The sequence below is a fragment of the Seriola dumerili genome, unplaced genomic scaffold (genome assembly GCF_002260705.1).
Source record: "Seriola dumerili isolate Sdu_G_001 unplaced genomic scaffold, Sdu_1.0 BDQW01000104.1, whole genome shotgun sequence".
Taxonomy (NCBI): domain Eukaryota; kingdom Metazoa; phylum Chordata; class Actinopteri; order Carangiformes; family Carangidae; genus Seriola; species Seriola dumerili.
In genome coordinates, this window is record NW_019174359.1 from 649,322 (window position 1) to 665,622 (window position 16,301).

Here is a 16,301-nt window from a genome sequence, read left to right on the forward strand (position 1 = left end):
GACTTTCTATAATAAACTGCATTTTTAAAGTAATTGAAAAGAAACCATCACCTCCTACATATGATGGTGACTCAGTGAGCTCTGAGTTTCTCCTAAAAGCAGATTTTGGAACATGAGTAAAGCTTGGTGTGAGGAAGGATGATTCATTTTACTATAAATGTGTTTATCCTAGATCTTAACATTAAATGGTGCAGACATCCCCTATTGAACCCATCAGCTTCTGTTAAAGATCAGGGGTATTAGAGCTATACAGGTTAATCATTTACTTACACCCACACTCCTTTCAAGTGACATGTTGAAACATCAGTGTCCTTTATATTTACAGGCATTTTGTTCAGGTTCATGATTAAGTATTGACCCTAAGGCTGCAGTTATGTCGGATGGAGCACTGTCATATTTTCTCTATTTATATAGTTTGGTGTATCAGGCCCTCGTTCCCTGCCCAGTTCCTGAGCAGTTGCCTGCCAACACTATCAACCGTCAGCAGGTGAGAAACCAAATTACATTCAGATTTTCCTGTATCCCTGAGTTTGGTTCCACAGCGTATTATGATGGACTGAAAACATTTTATAATTTCTGTCTCTTGCACTTTGTTTTGGGTGCTTTTTCAGGCAAAATGAATTTTATGACAAATTTCATTTCAAGCAAATTCATTTTACTGTTACTATTTTTAATAAAGTGTATCTTATCAGAGTGAAAGTCAATAGTTCATACTTTCTGCAGACATTTACCACTATAATTATTAGACACCGCCACACTGATGCACTTTACACTCCCTCTGTCTTTTCCTTTAGTGGCCTTTGTCGCAAGTTGTGGGCTCATATCTTAGAATAGTTTCCATCTCTCAGCCGTAGCTGCCACCCCACACTTTTATTCCACCTGTCTGTGTCTGCGTGTGTTGTAGTATCTGGGGAAATGGTACTTTAAAGCAGCAGTCAGTCTAAGAGAGGCTGACATCCAGAAATTCAAAGCAATGGACAACATGTTATTCAGCATCGAGGAGAAAGCCAATGACACACTGCTGCTGACCGGAAATATGCGACTGTGAGCAGACACACACACCCCCCCACACACACACACACACACACACTACGTAATAGGAAACAAATCTCAACACCTGGAAGTCCAATAAAGAGGAAATTAAAGTAAAAAGAAGCATTGTTTATAATGCAAGTCATAATGAGGACAGTTCTCCAAAACTGGTAAGAGATGTTGCAAGAATATTATGATCTCTCTTGAATTTCTGACTTTAACATGACATTCAGTCTGGATTGGTTATTAATTGTATTCATTTATAATATCCAGTGGTGGAAGTACATGGATCCTTTACTCAGATAAAAACGTACCAATAAACAATCTAAAAATAAGCCCTGCATTTAAAATGACCAGCTAACCAGCTAAATGTACTTGATGTATGACAGGGAAAAGTTCTGCAGAGATATGGGCCCTGTGACTGATATACTAATATATTATTAATTAGTATATTATGATGGATTTCATTATTTGTCAGTATCAATGTGTAAACAGTGTTTTACTGTTATGGTTGGTGGACCTAGTTTTAACTACTCTATATACAGTTGGGTAGTTAAGTACAGTGATTACCAAACTAGGGGAGGGGGGCCCCTCCAAGGGGGGAAATCTCTCTTTAGTGAAACAGCAAACATCTCACAGACCTCTGAAACAGTGGGGCCCCAGCAAGAATCTACATTTCCCTCTGAGTTATAGAGAAGTAGCATAAAAAGGAAATACTCCAGGAAAGTAAGAATTGTACTTAAGGACAGTACCTAAGTAAAGTACTTAGATACTTTCCACCACTGACAATATTAAAGTTTTAATAATATAACAAGATTCAAACACGTGTATGAAACTGGTTTTACAGCATGGGTAAAATGAGACAGGGTCATGAGAAATGACAGAAACAAGAAAACCCAGGATTATTAATAGGGACCAGAATTAGGGAAGTGACATTCAGAAAGTGTGAAAGGTGTGAATAATGTGTGTGTGTGTGTGTGTGTGTGTTTGTGTGTGTGTGTGTGTTTATCTTGCAGATTTAATTTATGAAACTGCTTTGAGCTCAATTAATGTCTCTATTTTTACTTTATTTTTTAGGGGAGATAAATGTATGAACCAGACCTGGACCTATTATATATATCCTGAAAGGGATGATTTGGAGCTGGAGGGTAACTACAGTACTAACTGCACACACACACAAATGCACACACAAATGCGCACACAAATACACACACACACACACACACACACACACACACAATAGACCTATAGTTACGGGTTATGGCCTAAGCCAGGTTTATTTTATTTTTTTTAAGACATATTGAAGATGGGAATTTTGTACCAGAGTTTAAATAAAAAGAAAAAACAGATTCATGCCAAAACACTACAGGGATTTAATAATTTTCCCAGAATTGTATTCTTAACACTTTGGGAAAACCCCAGAGCATTTCTGCTGTTAAAGTCAAATCAAGTAAGTTTTATTTATATCGCCTTATATCACAAATTTGCCTTAAGGGGGTTTGTACAACATACAACACCCTCTACTGTTTTTAGTTTTAGATAGGTTTACAGCTTCAGAAACTTAAGCCAATGTATAAATTCTGAATCATGTCATCTCATGTAGAACAAATAAAAGGATTTCCTTTTCAAAGTCACCCATCGTTTTTTCACACTGACTGAACAAACAACTATGGCATACCAGAGCGTATTTCCAAAATTTACTGTTGTTTTTATTGCTGTAGAAACGACACAAAAAACAAGAATTTCAACGGGTGGATATCAACAGGACAAAGAGAGAAAGTACTATATCCAGGACAAAAATAACTGTACATTTCAAATGTGGCGCTCCCAAAACGTCCTAACCCTCTAATAAACCATTGCATGAATAGATACAGTAAGACTCAACTACAACATTTCTTAGTTGCCTACATGTAATGATTTGATCAAGTAATTGACTTAATTGAAAGGTCTTTCAAGTCATTTCTCCAATTTTACTGTCCTGCCTCAGGTCACATTATGACACAAGATATACAAGCAACATTTTCTATAATGACTCTCCTCATAAAAATACCACTGAAAAGACAATTTAAACAGATTTTACCTTTGTTAATTAAGACCAATGAGCTGCTGGGCCCCTACTTAACCACCTATTCCTCAAACCCTCTATGCAATGTGTACAGTGTACTATACTGGAATATAAACGGGCCTAGATCTGCTGTGTGGTAATTTTATTAAACACATAGGGATATGCAGCATGTAAAACTGAAATAATGTAGGTCTTAAATTTAGATTTTAAGACAGGAACCCTCCGTAAAGCAAAGGTTCTGCTGTTACCAGAAACAAAAAAGAGCCAATTAATACCTCAGTACATAACCCAAAGCCCAGGATGCACCTTGAGTCCTTAATGTCAGGTCATGCTGTGCTTTTGTGGTGCATATGTCCACCTTGTCCCATGTCACTTACTGATCAATACTGATGCTCCCTTGCCGGTGTCTTGTGGATTTGAATCAGGAAGGCCGCAGAGGAGGAGCCTGCTCTGGAGCGGCAAATGGGCCAACTGCTCCAACTGCATCATTTTCCAGGAAGTGGAGCCACCGCTAAGCCAAACAGACTCAGTGGACTCCCTCAACAGATTCATGCTGTACGGTAAGCCATCTTAAAGGAATAGGTCACCCCAAAATAACAATAATTTCAGCCTTCTCCCGAACTATTACCTCCTAGTTAAGTTAAGTTCAGTTAAGGCAAATTTGTGAAAACAGCTAATAATGTTTCACTGTTGTTTGGTCAGTTATCTAACTGGTTAGTTGTAGTTTAGTCAGTTAGCTCTCTTATTAGCTGTAGTTTGGTTAGTTTCTTGGAATCAAATAATGTTGGCCCCCAAATCCAGCATGGTGACTGCAGCAAAATCCAGGGAAAAAAGACAAAAATCAGGAAATCGTGAGGTAAAAGTAATTAAAGTAAACACTCCATGTGATTGTTGTTAATGTTTTACATAAATCAAAATGTCTCCTGTGCCTTCACCTTCATCTCATTTTTTTTGGTCAATTACTTTTCCACGCTAGCTCGGCAGGGTGATGTGGACCCTGAGGTGGTGACAACATTTCTGAAAAATTCTGCTTGTCATCAAATGTCGGCAAGTGTCAGACTACCTCAAACGAAAGGTTTGTCCTTTAGACAATTTGGAAATTATTTGGAGAAGATGATGCCTCTGAATCCCAAAATGTTTCTTTTTAAATCTAACAATATTGTATGCATTTACAGAGTTTTGTGCCTAAATCTTAACACTGAGGTATGAACATTACCTTTCACTTTCCTTATCATTTAATGATCTTTCATACCTGCCTTGGTCTGTCTTTGCTGATTGAAATTACAGTCCAGTCTCTCCAATTTCTTACAGGATGTTGCTGTGACCTTGGACGCCCAGGACAACAGTACGTTTATTTCTTGTTTTCCCTGTAAAGCAGTGAAAAAAATAAAAGCAAAAATACAAGCATTTTTTCCTCTTTGTGTCGTTTTATTCTGAGACAAATTATGAGCAACAGCAGTTCTTTAAATATCAGAAAATACGTAATAAAACCATACATATGTGGTGTCACTAAAATGGTGCTACAATGAAAAGTGAAGCTAGCCAATGACGATGTTCTGATTATCACTCTCAGTACAAAGAACCACAGGTGCAATAGCATGAGTTGAGTGAAGAAAAACACCTTTTTGGGTGAGGATCAACATCCACCCAATAAAACCCTGGGGATTTCCCATGATGCCACTGAACAGAAATACCTGTTCACATAACTTGAATGAAGGTTTATTCATGAACGATTCAGTACTAGTTTTGAACTAATTACACATTCAGATGTATTCAGTTTGCTGTAGTTTAATAACAAACCCTCAAAGAAACATTTAAAAAAAAAAAAAATGTGATGCATTCAGCCAAGAAAAATATTGGTTCAATGCGACTTCATTAAAGTAATGTTAAGGATCAGGTTCATATATATATATAAATGACCTTTTTGTTACTTTGTGCTGTAACGTGATTTAATATAGATTTTAATCATACACAGTTCATGAAAGTATTGTTATTAAAATTAGTTTCTGGTCGATTTTCCTCTGAAAAAATTCTCTCCTGAACAGGAAGTGACAGGTGTTTCGTTTACGTTTTTGTTTGCAAGTGTTAAATTTACTCAGAATAAACAGAGAGAAAATAATTCTAGGAGCGACATATTTATGTTTACGCTCTTGTTATCACAGCAACTAATATTCCAGTCACTTCCACATTCTTTATACCTCACTTTGTTCTGGGCCAAACAAAGCACAGCGTGATTATGGAATTCATGTTCTGCTGACACAGCCTAACCATACCATTTATTATGTATTTAGTAAATAAAGCACGGTCACTTAGTAACACGCTTACTTGTGAGACAGGCTGAGGTGGTGGAAATGCTTTGGGAAAGATAAAATAAACTAAATAAATAGATAAATTTAAACTACATCCACACAAAAGCAGAACAAGTGACAAAACAAAAGTTGAATTCCCCTCTTCAGCTTTGTCAGGCTGATTACCTGTGCCGTGTGATCCCTACTTACAATCCAACAGTGGCACTGTGTGACACTGTGGACACTGTGTGTCCATTTGTAATAGAGGAAGTATACTCCGATCCTTTACTTTATTTTGATTACAAGAAGACAAAACCCAGATTTCTTGCCACTTTTACACCATGGTATTATGACATGTGAAAATACATAAAAAACAGTTTGTTCTCGTTTTGACAACGTTGACTTAAAGTGAAGCAAAACTTGAAGAAAATGCAACTCTCACTTTCCATCTTTATACCTTTGTTGCAGGCTCCACACACATCCTGTAATACTAGCCAGACCAATCAGCCTGGTCGATATATTGGCCAATATCTGTTTAATGCAGACATGCCATATCGGCAGACTGAGGTCATTAAGAAACAGTGTCACTATAAGAAGTGTGTCCAAAATAGAGTAAACTTGTACCAGCAATACTTCGGTGTCTGGGACAATAAAAGCAGAACCGTAAGCTCTTGTTAAAAAAACGGATTATTCATCAGTGCTGTGACACAAAGTGACATAATGTTCTCATTAGTCAGAGCTGAACTTCAACATGATATATACAACTTGGTTTTTGAGGGCACGCACTTCTCTCCTGGAGACCACACTGACCTTATGTATTCATTTTATGCCATTTAAAATCTTAATACAGTCAGAGCTTAGTCTGACCTTGTCACTGATCTCCGCATCCTGCATCTATAGTGAGGAATTATGTGAGGGCATTTGATAAGAGGATGGTAAATGTGTTTTTATCGAACACTTTACTCTTACAGGTGAGATGCACAGGCAACAACAGTGAAAAACAGTTTGTTCCCTTTCATGTTTTGAGTGGGGACAGCACCCAACAGCCCACACCCAGCCTGTTTATCTTTCATGTCGCATGTGTAGGTGTATGTGTGTTTGTTTGTCTCTCTCTGCTTGATAGAAATTAGGTGGGAGAAAGTTGGTGACATTTACATAATCCAGGAGAAGACAGACTGGTTAGTTGGGGATGTCCCATGGAGCATGAAACCAAAAGCAGTAAAGTGAAATGGAAATGGATCCTCTCACTCTCTCGTCTCTTTGGCTCACCCTGCATTCTTTAAAGCTAACTGTCAACTTTCACTACTGTTTTCATACTAAAGATTTCTCATCCTCGTGCCTACATTTACATTTAAAATCTTTAAAATCTTATCTTACTGTAATGCAAGTTGCTCTTAACTCGTTACTGCATTACTACTGCCTTCAGCATCTGGGTAAAGGTAAAAGTAGGGCAGGTCCTTCACTGCGGCTTTGCCCACTTTAAAGAGTTCACAATTTTTCAAGCCAGTTTTAAAACGATAAGTCAGGTGCTTATATGAACACTGAAACACTGGTTCTTGTTTGCCGTAATCATTCCTCCTGTTCGTATGGGTCATTAAAGGACAAGGAAATTATGTTCATATAGTACTGAATTGTTTTCCCAATCACTGCGGTTAAATTTAAGCAACAAAAAGGCATGTCTTCTGTATTTAACCAGACCATAATCTTCCCCTAACTTGAAAGGAGCTATTTGTAAGTGTTGCTACTGCTACATAGCCAGCATTAGCATTTACAGTTTTTTTTACTTACCACTCTAGAAGAAAAGTTGTGAGTTCAGCATCACACTTCATTCCTTTACTCGCCAAGAGCCGTCTCCAGAGGTGACGCCGATGTTAACTCGTCTCTATCACATCTTTTCTTCTACTGAAGTTAGCACGCTAACCAGCTAGCCCCAGCCTGTCCTGTCACTTTCCAATAGCGACTCACTGTAGCCTCCAATCTGCGCTGAACACGTAGCGCTGCTCAGAGGGCGTATTAAAACCTCTTGTCTTGTAAATGCAATGATGGCTGAAGCTCTCGTCAAGCGACAATCACCACCACCCGCTCCCAGGAAGAAACCACGTCCGGCAGCAGAGAAAGCTCACAAACAGCCCCTTTAACCAAACACAACTAGGCTATATAAAAAAGTTTAGTAATGCTGTAGTCAGCACAGTGGATATTGCACTGCAGGATGGGATATTTTTGGCAGAAAACAAATGAAACACGTTCAGTGTCAGCATTTCTGGGATGTGCCAGATACATTCATTAACAACATTTCCTCGTTATGTCAATAGAAAACGTTATCAGTTCAGCATTATGTTTCCTGCAAAACTTACTTTCTGTTGCTGCAGGTGTGTAATTTCTAGGGGATAAGTAAGTGTGAGGGTATTCCAGAGTTTATGAGGCTAATATGAGGCTTCAGCAGTCTGAGTTAGTCAGATCTGTGAATAAATTATGAATTTTCTAGTATGAATTTCCCTTTATGCGATACTGCCCCTCCACTGCAGCACAACAAGGAAACACTTCCCGGGGAAACACAAGGAGGGAATTTCATACTACAAAGACTTGTTGAAATCTCATATTCGCTTTGCACAGAGCAAAGACAGTGGATTTTGTTCCCATCATTTACACTAAAAGCTGAAGAAGGAATCTCACCACAGCCGGTATGAACAGTATGAACAGTATGAACAGGAGGAATGATCACAGCGAGCAGAACTGTTCCCATGTTCAATATGGCCGACTGACTCTTCAAGACAGACCATTTTAAACCTATCCTTTAATGGCTGTCAGAACAGCTGGACAACAGGACTCTTAACTGCAAATGTAATAAACCACTTAACTTCTGTAACTATAAAAACATGTATAATTACCATCAGATAATTTATGTCAAACATCCTGATTATGTACAAAATAAATCTCCCCCAAAGATAAGTCTTATCTTTCACTGTCTTAACACAAGCATTGCATTATTTAATGGATGGGTTTTGGCAAATACTGTAGAATAGTGAGTGCTGGTGAGAGACTAAATGATCACAAAAGAGTCACAACAAAACTAAACAGTCAAAAAAATATGATCTGAAATTTATGGGAGGGAATTTTACAGTTGGTTCTGGCTAGATGCTGATATTACAAATCTTACTCACACTCTCCTCTCACTTTGAAATAACCATTTAAAAAAATCCTACACCTTTGTTTCATACCAAATATGGGTTACTCAATTATACCAGAAACCTCAGTAAGATTGAAATTTAAAAAGGAAAAAGACTTAAAATTTCAATTTGAGCAGTTAATTGGTTTGTCAAGGAACAGGGAACCGAAGTGGCTGTATTTAACTTAAGTGTGGTTTTCTATATGTATTTACATTTATGACATTTTTGGGCATTATCATTGTTGTTCCTAAGCCACACCTGCCATTGTGTCTTTGGAGGGTGAACCTTTGAAAAAGTCTGAGGTCCTGAGCACTCTGGACCAAGTTTTTTCACTACCTCTGTAATTTCCTCAATTCAGCGTTCCCTCAACCCTGACCGTGTCCCTGCCCCTGCCGCTGAAAAACCTTTTGTTGTATTGGCCAGCTGATGAGCGGTTCCTGGTTTCCTTCAGACATCCTTCTTCCTTCTGATGCTTAGAATTGAGTTCAAACAATTCAATCTTGGTTTCGTCAGAGCAGAGAATCTTGTTTCTCACAGTCTGAGAGTCCTTTAGGTGCTTTTCCTTGCAAGCTGTTTCCTTGCAAACAGCTTTCATGTGTCTTTCACTGAGGATGCAATGAAGCATCGATGCTGTTGAAGTTTCTCCCATCTTCACACAGGATCTCTGGACCCTCAGGATCTTGGTCATTTCACTTTCCAGGGCCCTTGTCCCCCAGTTGCTCAGTTTGGCCAGGTGACCAGCTTTAGGAAGAGTCCTGGTCGTTTGAAACTTCTTCCATTAAGGACTTACAGAGGCCACTGTGCTTCCACTGGAAGTTTCAACGCAGCAGAAATGTGTGTGTTTGCAACCTTCCCCAGATCTGCGCCTGCAGACAGTTCCTTCCACCACATGACTTGGTTTCTGTTCTGATATGCATTGTCAGCTGAGAGACCTTAAATAGACCAAGTGTGCACCTTGTCAAATCATCTCCAAACAATTGAATTTACTCACAGGTGGACTCCAATCTAGGTGTAGAAATTTCAGGTGTCATAGCAAAGGGTCTGAATACTTATGTCTATGTGATATTTTAGTTTTTCCTCTTCAATTAATTTGCAAAAATCTAAAAACTTTTGTCATTATGGGGTAATGAATGTAGATAAATTAGGTTAAATTAATTTAAATGATTGATTGAGCATAAGGCTGCAACATAACAAAATACTTTCTGAACACACTCTTACCCATACTCTCCTCTTAGCTGTTCAAGAGAGACTTTAAAAATATGCCATGCCACTGATGCCATCACTTTCTATACCTAATAAGATCAAGGCAATTCCATAAGAAAGGTTCAATTAGCAGCAGATGGACTTGTGTGCGGTTCGTTTCATTAGGGATTAGTCAAACATGGAAGAGGAAGAAATGAAGTCGACCTTCATGTGATTTTCAAACATATTTAAAATATCTAAATCTGGGGTATGTGCCACATCATGAAGCTGGAAATGACTCTTCTGGAGCACACCTCAAAGCTACGACAAATCTCGTGGCAAATCTCGCTCTTACTATCCTCTTCTATCCCATCCCAGAGATACTAATACTTTTTATGCCAAGTAAGGTTAGATCGATTGCGTAAGAAACCTCAAAGGAGTCTTAGCTCAACTTGTCCTTGTCCCAACATCTATTTAACAAACAAAATTCAGGGTTGGTTCAAGCACTTCATGAAGTTGAAAATTTAAACGAATGTAAACACATGTTCAGCTGTTATTGTACATGCCGAGTCTTACATTCAGAAAGAGTTTGGACAAAATGAGGCAGCAGCATGTCAAAAGGGATGCATGCCACATGCTACATGACGCAAAAAAGACAGAGTGTGCTTCCCTCGTCACGCATCAAGGTCAACTCAGATTAAATGGTGTGGTGTGAAGAAAAAGTCCCTGTCATATTTGTTTGGGTGTGAAATTCTCACAGTGACCTTATAAACGTGGGAAATCACAAACCACCCACAACAAACACATGTGTCAAAATGCCGTAGGACCATCGATATCTTTTTGTCACTGAAATGCCACAAATTTCACATCTTATTTAAGATCTAAATCTAAAGTCAAAATTTGTTTTACCCTCGCTCTCATTTTATAGGAACTGAGGGTGACCATTTGTTTTTAAATTAAAGTTATAGACCTACTATATGAAACTGCATTTGGGTTTCATTAATCGAATAAAAGTTTCACACCAGTCTGTATATGGTGCATCTCAGTTTCGTACCATATGCAATGCACTCTGTCGTCCACAAGTAGAGCCACCTACACCACAGCCCCCCTCTTCCTTTCTGTCTAACCACATCTCTCTCTACGGAAGAAAAAAAAAGTCTTTCTGATCTTCATTACAAGCCAGTGTCAAAGGGAAAACCCTGTCAACCTGACCTATCTCTCACAGAGAAGCATCAGATGAATTTGGACACTGAGAGTGCAACACAGACTGGGTAAGTCAAAACTTAGTGATGAATATAGATCCTCTCAAAATTTTCTTTTACATTCATGTGATATGATTCATGTGGGGATACTAGAATTTCTTCTGTTATCATTCAGTGGTGTGTGGTTAAGGTTATTGCTGCTGTAAAATGCTATAATGTTCAAAGTCCAAGACAGGGGAGGACACTGGTATAAAAGAATGTGATTTTATTTTTTACTTTTTTTAACAAAAATTTGTCACTCGAGCATATTTGCCAATTTACATAATGATACACTGATTAACTTGCTGCTAATCCTTTCACTTTTTAACTAACTGGAATGTAAAGCAGGAAAGTGCTTGGACCAGTAAACAAAGTATGCTCCTGGAAATTACCCCTTGACCACCTTAACGTTCTTGTTTACACTTCATGGTCGTTGGCATTTTAGCAATAACTGGTTAGTTTCGGTCTATGTCATTGCAAATGAACAACCAAACCACGAAATGTAAACTGGCATCTGAATTATCAAAAAACGCTCCCACTGAGGTAAAATCCCAGAGAGGCAGCGGCGTGGTGGTTATGAGCTGAGGGTACATGTACCCATGATGCAATGTGTGCCATACAGTTAGCCCTACATGTTTGTGTGCAGTGTGGTTTCATTATTCTTCTTTAGTCAAACTCTTACATAAAAAGACTTATTTTGTATTATGAGTTTTTTTTTAATGTTTTGACTATTATTCCTCTGAGTCATGATAACATTTTATTTAGCAAATAGAGATAGGCTTATAAATGCAATTGTACCTTTGGATTTCATTAGGACAAGCAACAGGAGCAGACAGGTTTTTCTGTCTATCCTCCTTTGCCTTTTTAAAAATAAAAGTCCAAAGTTATCATCAGCAGAAAATACTTAAAGTATCAAAATAGAAGAAGAAAACAAGGCCCCAATGAGCGGTATATGGTGAAACTAGTTTTAACTACTTTATACACAGTTTGGAAATTTGGTCCAGTGGGTCTTAAAGTAGGGGTTGACCCCCTCCGAAGGGTCACAAGTAAAATCTGAGAGGACAAAAAAACAAAGCTCTGCTATACACATTTGCTTTTTTGGATAATTCAACATCTTTGGGCCTCAAACAGTAAGTTAAATGGAACTATCTCAGAGGGTCAGGAACCACTGGTTTAACCTTTAATATTGTATTACATTTTATAACCTTATCATATGTTTTATATGTAAAATATTAATCTGAAAAGTTATTAGTACCTTTTTGCTGTCAGATAAATGTGCAATAAAAGCATAATATTCTCCCCTGAAATGTAAAAGTATAAAAGTAGCATAAAATGGAAAATACTCAAGTTAAGTACCTCAAAATTACACTTAAATACAGTACCTGAATAAATGTACTGTACTTAAAAGCCACAGGGGTCATTGGAAAAGAAAAAGGTGAGTACAGTGTTATCATAACCGACAGGAACGATTCTCAAAACTACAAAAACAAGGACCAGGTTATAAAAAAGGTTCAAACTGGGTATTATACAATCTCAAACATCTAGAAAAGCCAATATATGTAAGTGTGCATGTTTGTGTGTGTGTGTGTGTGTGTGTGTGTGTGTGTTTGCCAGAATGGAGGGTCAGTCGAGGTCCTCTCATAAGTACCTGCTGCTGCAGGTGTGGTGTGGTCTCCTCACTGTGGCCATGGTGGTTATGGCTGCATTTCTCACTTCAGTCAAACCAAAGCCAACTGAGGTCAGTACACCTGCTACACTGACATTCACATTCAGTGCTCAGGTAGCTGCTTGAAGTGCCATCTGTTTCCTATATAAATGTACTGACGTGACTGTACAGTTTAGTGACTCAATGACTGAATACTAAAGCAGTTGGTTTACTGTGTTAAACTGTTATTTCGCAAGTTATAAAAATGATATAAGTGTAAGAAGCTCCAGATTTATCTCTCTTGTCTTATCAAGTGAAGTTTGTTGCTGAAAATCAAGACTCCCAGTCAGTGCCTCTAGGTGGCAGCAATATCATGACTGACAGGATTTAGCTGTCGTATGAGAGCCGTATCTGAAATAAGGATACTCACAGGTGCCTCAGTGTTACAATGCATGTACACTTAAGAGCTGGATACATTAACTGAACATGTGCACCACACAGTGCAACTCAAAGCAAACATCAGCACAAACTAAAAACTCTTTGCGACTCTTTGATACACAAGATTACTGTATGGGCATCACAAATGAGTATTTACTGCAGAGCTACTATATGGTAGAGCAGTAAGGATCCTTGTAGAAGTAGATGTTATATTTTCCAGATAAGTTAAAGGAAAAGATCAGCTGAGAGTGATTCTTCTAGCTCATAAAATCCATCCAGTCCACAATGAATCGTCTAAAAATTTGATATTTTGGAGATGCACTGGTTTTCACTGAAGGGACAAATGTAATTACAACTGTAGCTGCAGTCAGTGAGAAAGCAAAGTAACAGGGATGATGAAGATGATTATGATGGCAGTGCAGATGATGACGCATGTGATGATGACGGTTTGTTTATCTTTTAAAGGACGGAGTCCCAACGCTGAAGCCAGACAATGTCAGTTCAACAAGTACGTGAACTGGACGTCAAATTTTACTGCGTTTAAGTCAAACGATGCCTTTTAAAGAGCCCATGAGCATTTAAGTGAAGACCTAAAAAACATGTCACATTTCCATGAATGAAGGTGGATTTAACTCGATACTTTTCTTTTGTAGTCAACCCTTCTCCGGCTCCTATGAAGTTAGTAGGTGAGTAATAATCTACTTTTTTTTTTATTGCTAATATCTCAAGTTTATCAAACATTTATAAAAGTTTACTATAAACTCACAAAGTAAAATGAACTGTGAACATTTCCACTGTGGTTTCATGCTTTTCAGGATCTTCTCTCTCATACATCCAGCTAATCAAGTGTAAGTACACTTCCTCTTCTGATTAAGGGTCAGTTTTATTTTCATCACTTCTTCTTTTGTGGCAAATTGATGTGTTTGGATGATTATAAGCTTCTAAAGAAACCATATTATCATATATTTTAGTTTTAGTTAGTTGTATGGAGAATTTGTCTAAGTTACAATGTTGTGTTTTTGTTTTAGCTTGAGGGCAAATCTAAAACTATTTTTAAAATTTTAAATCTTTGGCTCTCAGTCTTGTATTTTTCAGTTGCATTGCTTGATTGTGTCTGTGAAAAACTGGTTCAACATTAATCACGACGAACGTTTCCAGCTTTCTAAGCCATCAAGCATCCGTGTCAGGTTTTGCATTCAAAGAGCAAGGACGAGTTTCTAGAGTTGCTTTCTAGAGACAGAGATGACACTTTACCTCCAGAGAAGTTTAAACTGACCAAAAACGTGTTTTGAGAGCGGAGCCCGACTCTCACTTTTTTTTCTTTTTTTTTTTACTGACTTCTTTTACTTTCATTATGGCTGCGCTGCATAAAAACCGGATGTTGAGTGCAACAAGTTCAGACAGGTTCTCTGGGAGCTGCTAAAAGTTATTCTGAGAAACGTGGGAAGTCTGTAGATGACACAGAGGAAGACACAGCGGGGTGAGGGGAAATGGGGGCCGCAACAAGTAAATAACAACAAAATAACACCTAATATAAATTCCCCAATTTTAAGTGTGAAAAGAAACAGATCTCGTTGGGTTTATTTAGGGTCCTGTCAAGATTCCCTGAAAACATATTTTCCCAATCAAATTCTTGCTACAAACTGTGGGGCAGTTTTTGTTACTTCTGTTTCTTATCTTCCCTGTGGTTTAAAGTATTTGCAGATGTGGACTTTTGTTGAGCTTTTCCCGAGTTTCTGTTCGACAAACTCTAGAGAATAATGACCAAAGATGTTCCTCTCCAGACATGTTTTAAACAATGTAAAAAATACCCTGCTAAGATTAATATTTTGTTTAACATGGTTTTCTCATATAAAAAGTGAAAACAAAAATGGAAAACTGGGGCTGTAAACACTTACTTCCTCATTGAAAAATTCTGGATCAGGCCTTGTGCTAGCGCTTGGTTGACGAGTGAAAAAGCAGAGAGTATCATGATGGTTGGCGTTTGAGGAAACATCAGAGATTTTGTGCACCAAAATCAGTGACTAGAAGACGTATCAGAATGGTTAGCATAGCTGTTTGTCTATATTGTTCGTTAGCTTGTAAATGGCAGTGGCTGACACAGAGTTAGTGGCTGTGCTAATGCAAACTCTTACTCACTGTACTAACAAGGTTTTTGTGACAGGTGAAAGAGCAGTGCATATCAAGATAGTTAACGTTAGAGGAAACATCAGAGAGACTCAGCCAAATGTTTGTGCCTCAGTCAAACACAGACTCAGATGACGAGTCTGTTGTGCACCAAAAAGTGGCGACTAGCATACAGGATGGTTAGCGCAGTTAGCATCTCATATTTGTTTATGTTGCTTGTTAGCTTTCAAGTGTCAGTGGATGACACAGTGTTAGTGGTTGTGTTAAAGCAAACTCTATCTGTACTGGCAAGGTTTTGGGTTTATTCTGCCCACCCCGTCCCTGCAAATTGACAGGATTGGCTCCTTAGGTTTGTGATGTATGAATCCCTGGCTGTCTGAATGTGTTTTTTGTGAGCGTGTCATTGGTTCCAAGGTGGAAATACGCCTCATGATATGTCTTGTATTGTATAAAAACACCGGCAACAGCAACAACAGTATACAGTATGTTTCTGCATGCACACACACTCAGTCTAGAGAGACACATTACAGCACTGTCATATTTCCAATTGCATGCACTCTGTTCCTCCCACCACTCTACATTTTCCTGTGTGAAGTGGGTTCCTTAAACCACAACAAACCTGAAGCCGAGATATCATGTGGGCTGCGCCAACTTCAGGTGCAATTACAGCCCACGGCAGCGAACATCGGTTTTTCAGGGGATGCTTAGTCTGGCAAGCGAAAGGAAATTAGTCATTAACTGAAAGATCAACTTTGGCTTTGTGCAACTTATGTCTTTGTTGAACTTGTGAGTGTGAATGTTTCAAAGAGCCTAACAGTCCAAACCAGAAATGAAAGGAACAATAATGTTAATGTGTGTAATGTTAATTTTTTTTTGCATTTCATTTAATTTCTTTGGGCTCTAATGACAAAAATCAGACATCCAAGCTTTTTTATTTTATTACTATAGATCTCTTTTTTAATGAGAAACCATTCAAGAACAATGTGTAAAAATAAAACATTAATAGTTTAAATACAGATAAATAAATAAATAAATCTGCATTTGTAAATCTGTGTTGGGCCAACACAAGTTTTTTGGGCAATCAATCTTTTCAATGTGGTTTTCTATTAACCACTG

At 38.1% G+C, this 16,301-nt stretch overlaps 1 protein-coding gene across 1 annotated transcript; it reads left to right on the plus strand.

Moving 5' to 3' along the window:
- Nucleotides 1-327: 327 nt before the first annotated feature.
- Nucleotides 328-4,504, plus strand: apom (apolipoprotein M). Its single transcript, XM_022746424.1, has 7 exons — nt 328-487; nt 905-1,044; nt 2,110-2,180; nt 3,523-3,657; nt 4,074-4,172; nt 4,273-4,300; nt 4,409-4,504. Exons 1-6 carry the CDS (start codon nt 374-376, stop codon nt 4,284-4,286), a joined length of 573 nt encoding a protein of 190 aa, XP_022602145.1. The 5' UTR covers nt 328-373; the 3' UTR covers nt 4,287-4,300; nt 4,409-4,504.
- Nucleotides 4,505-16,301: the final 11,797 nt, after the last annotated feature.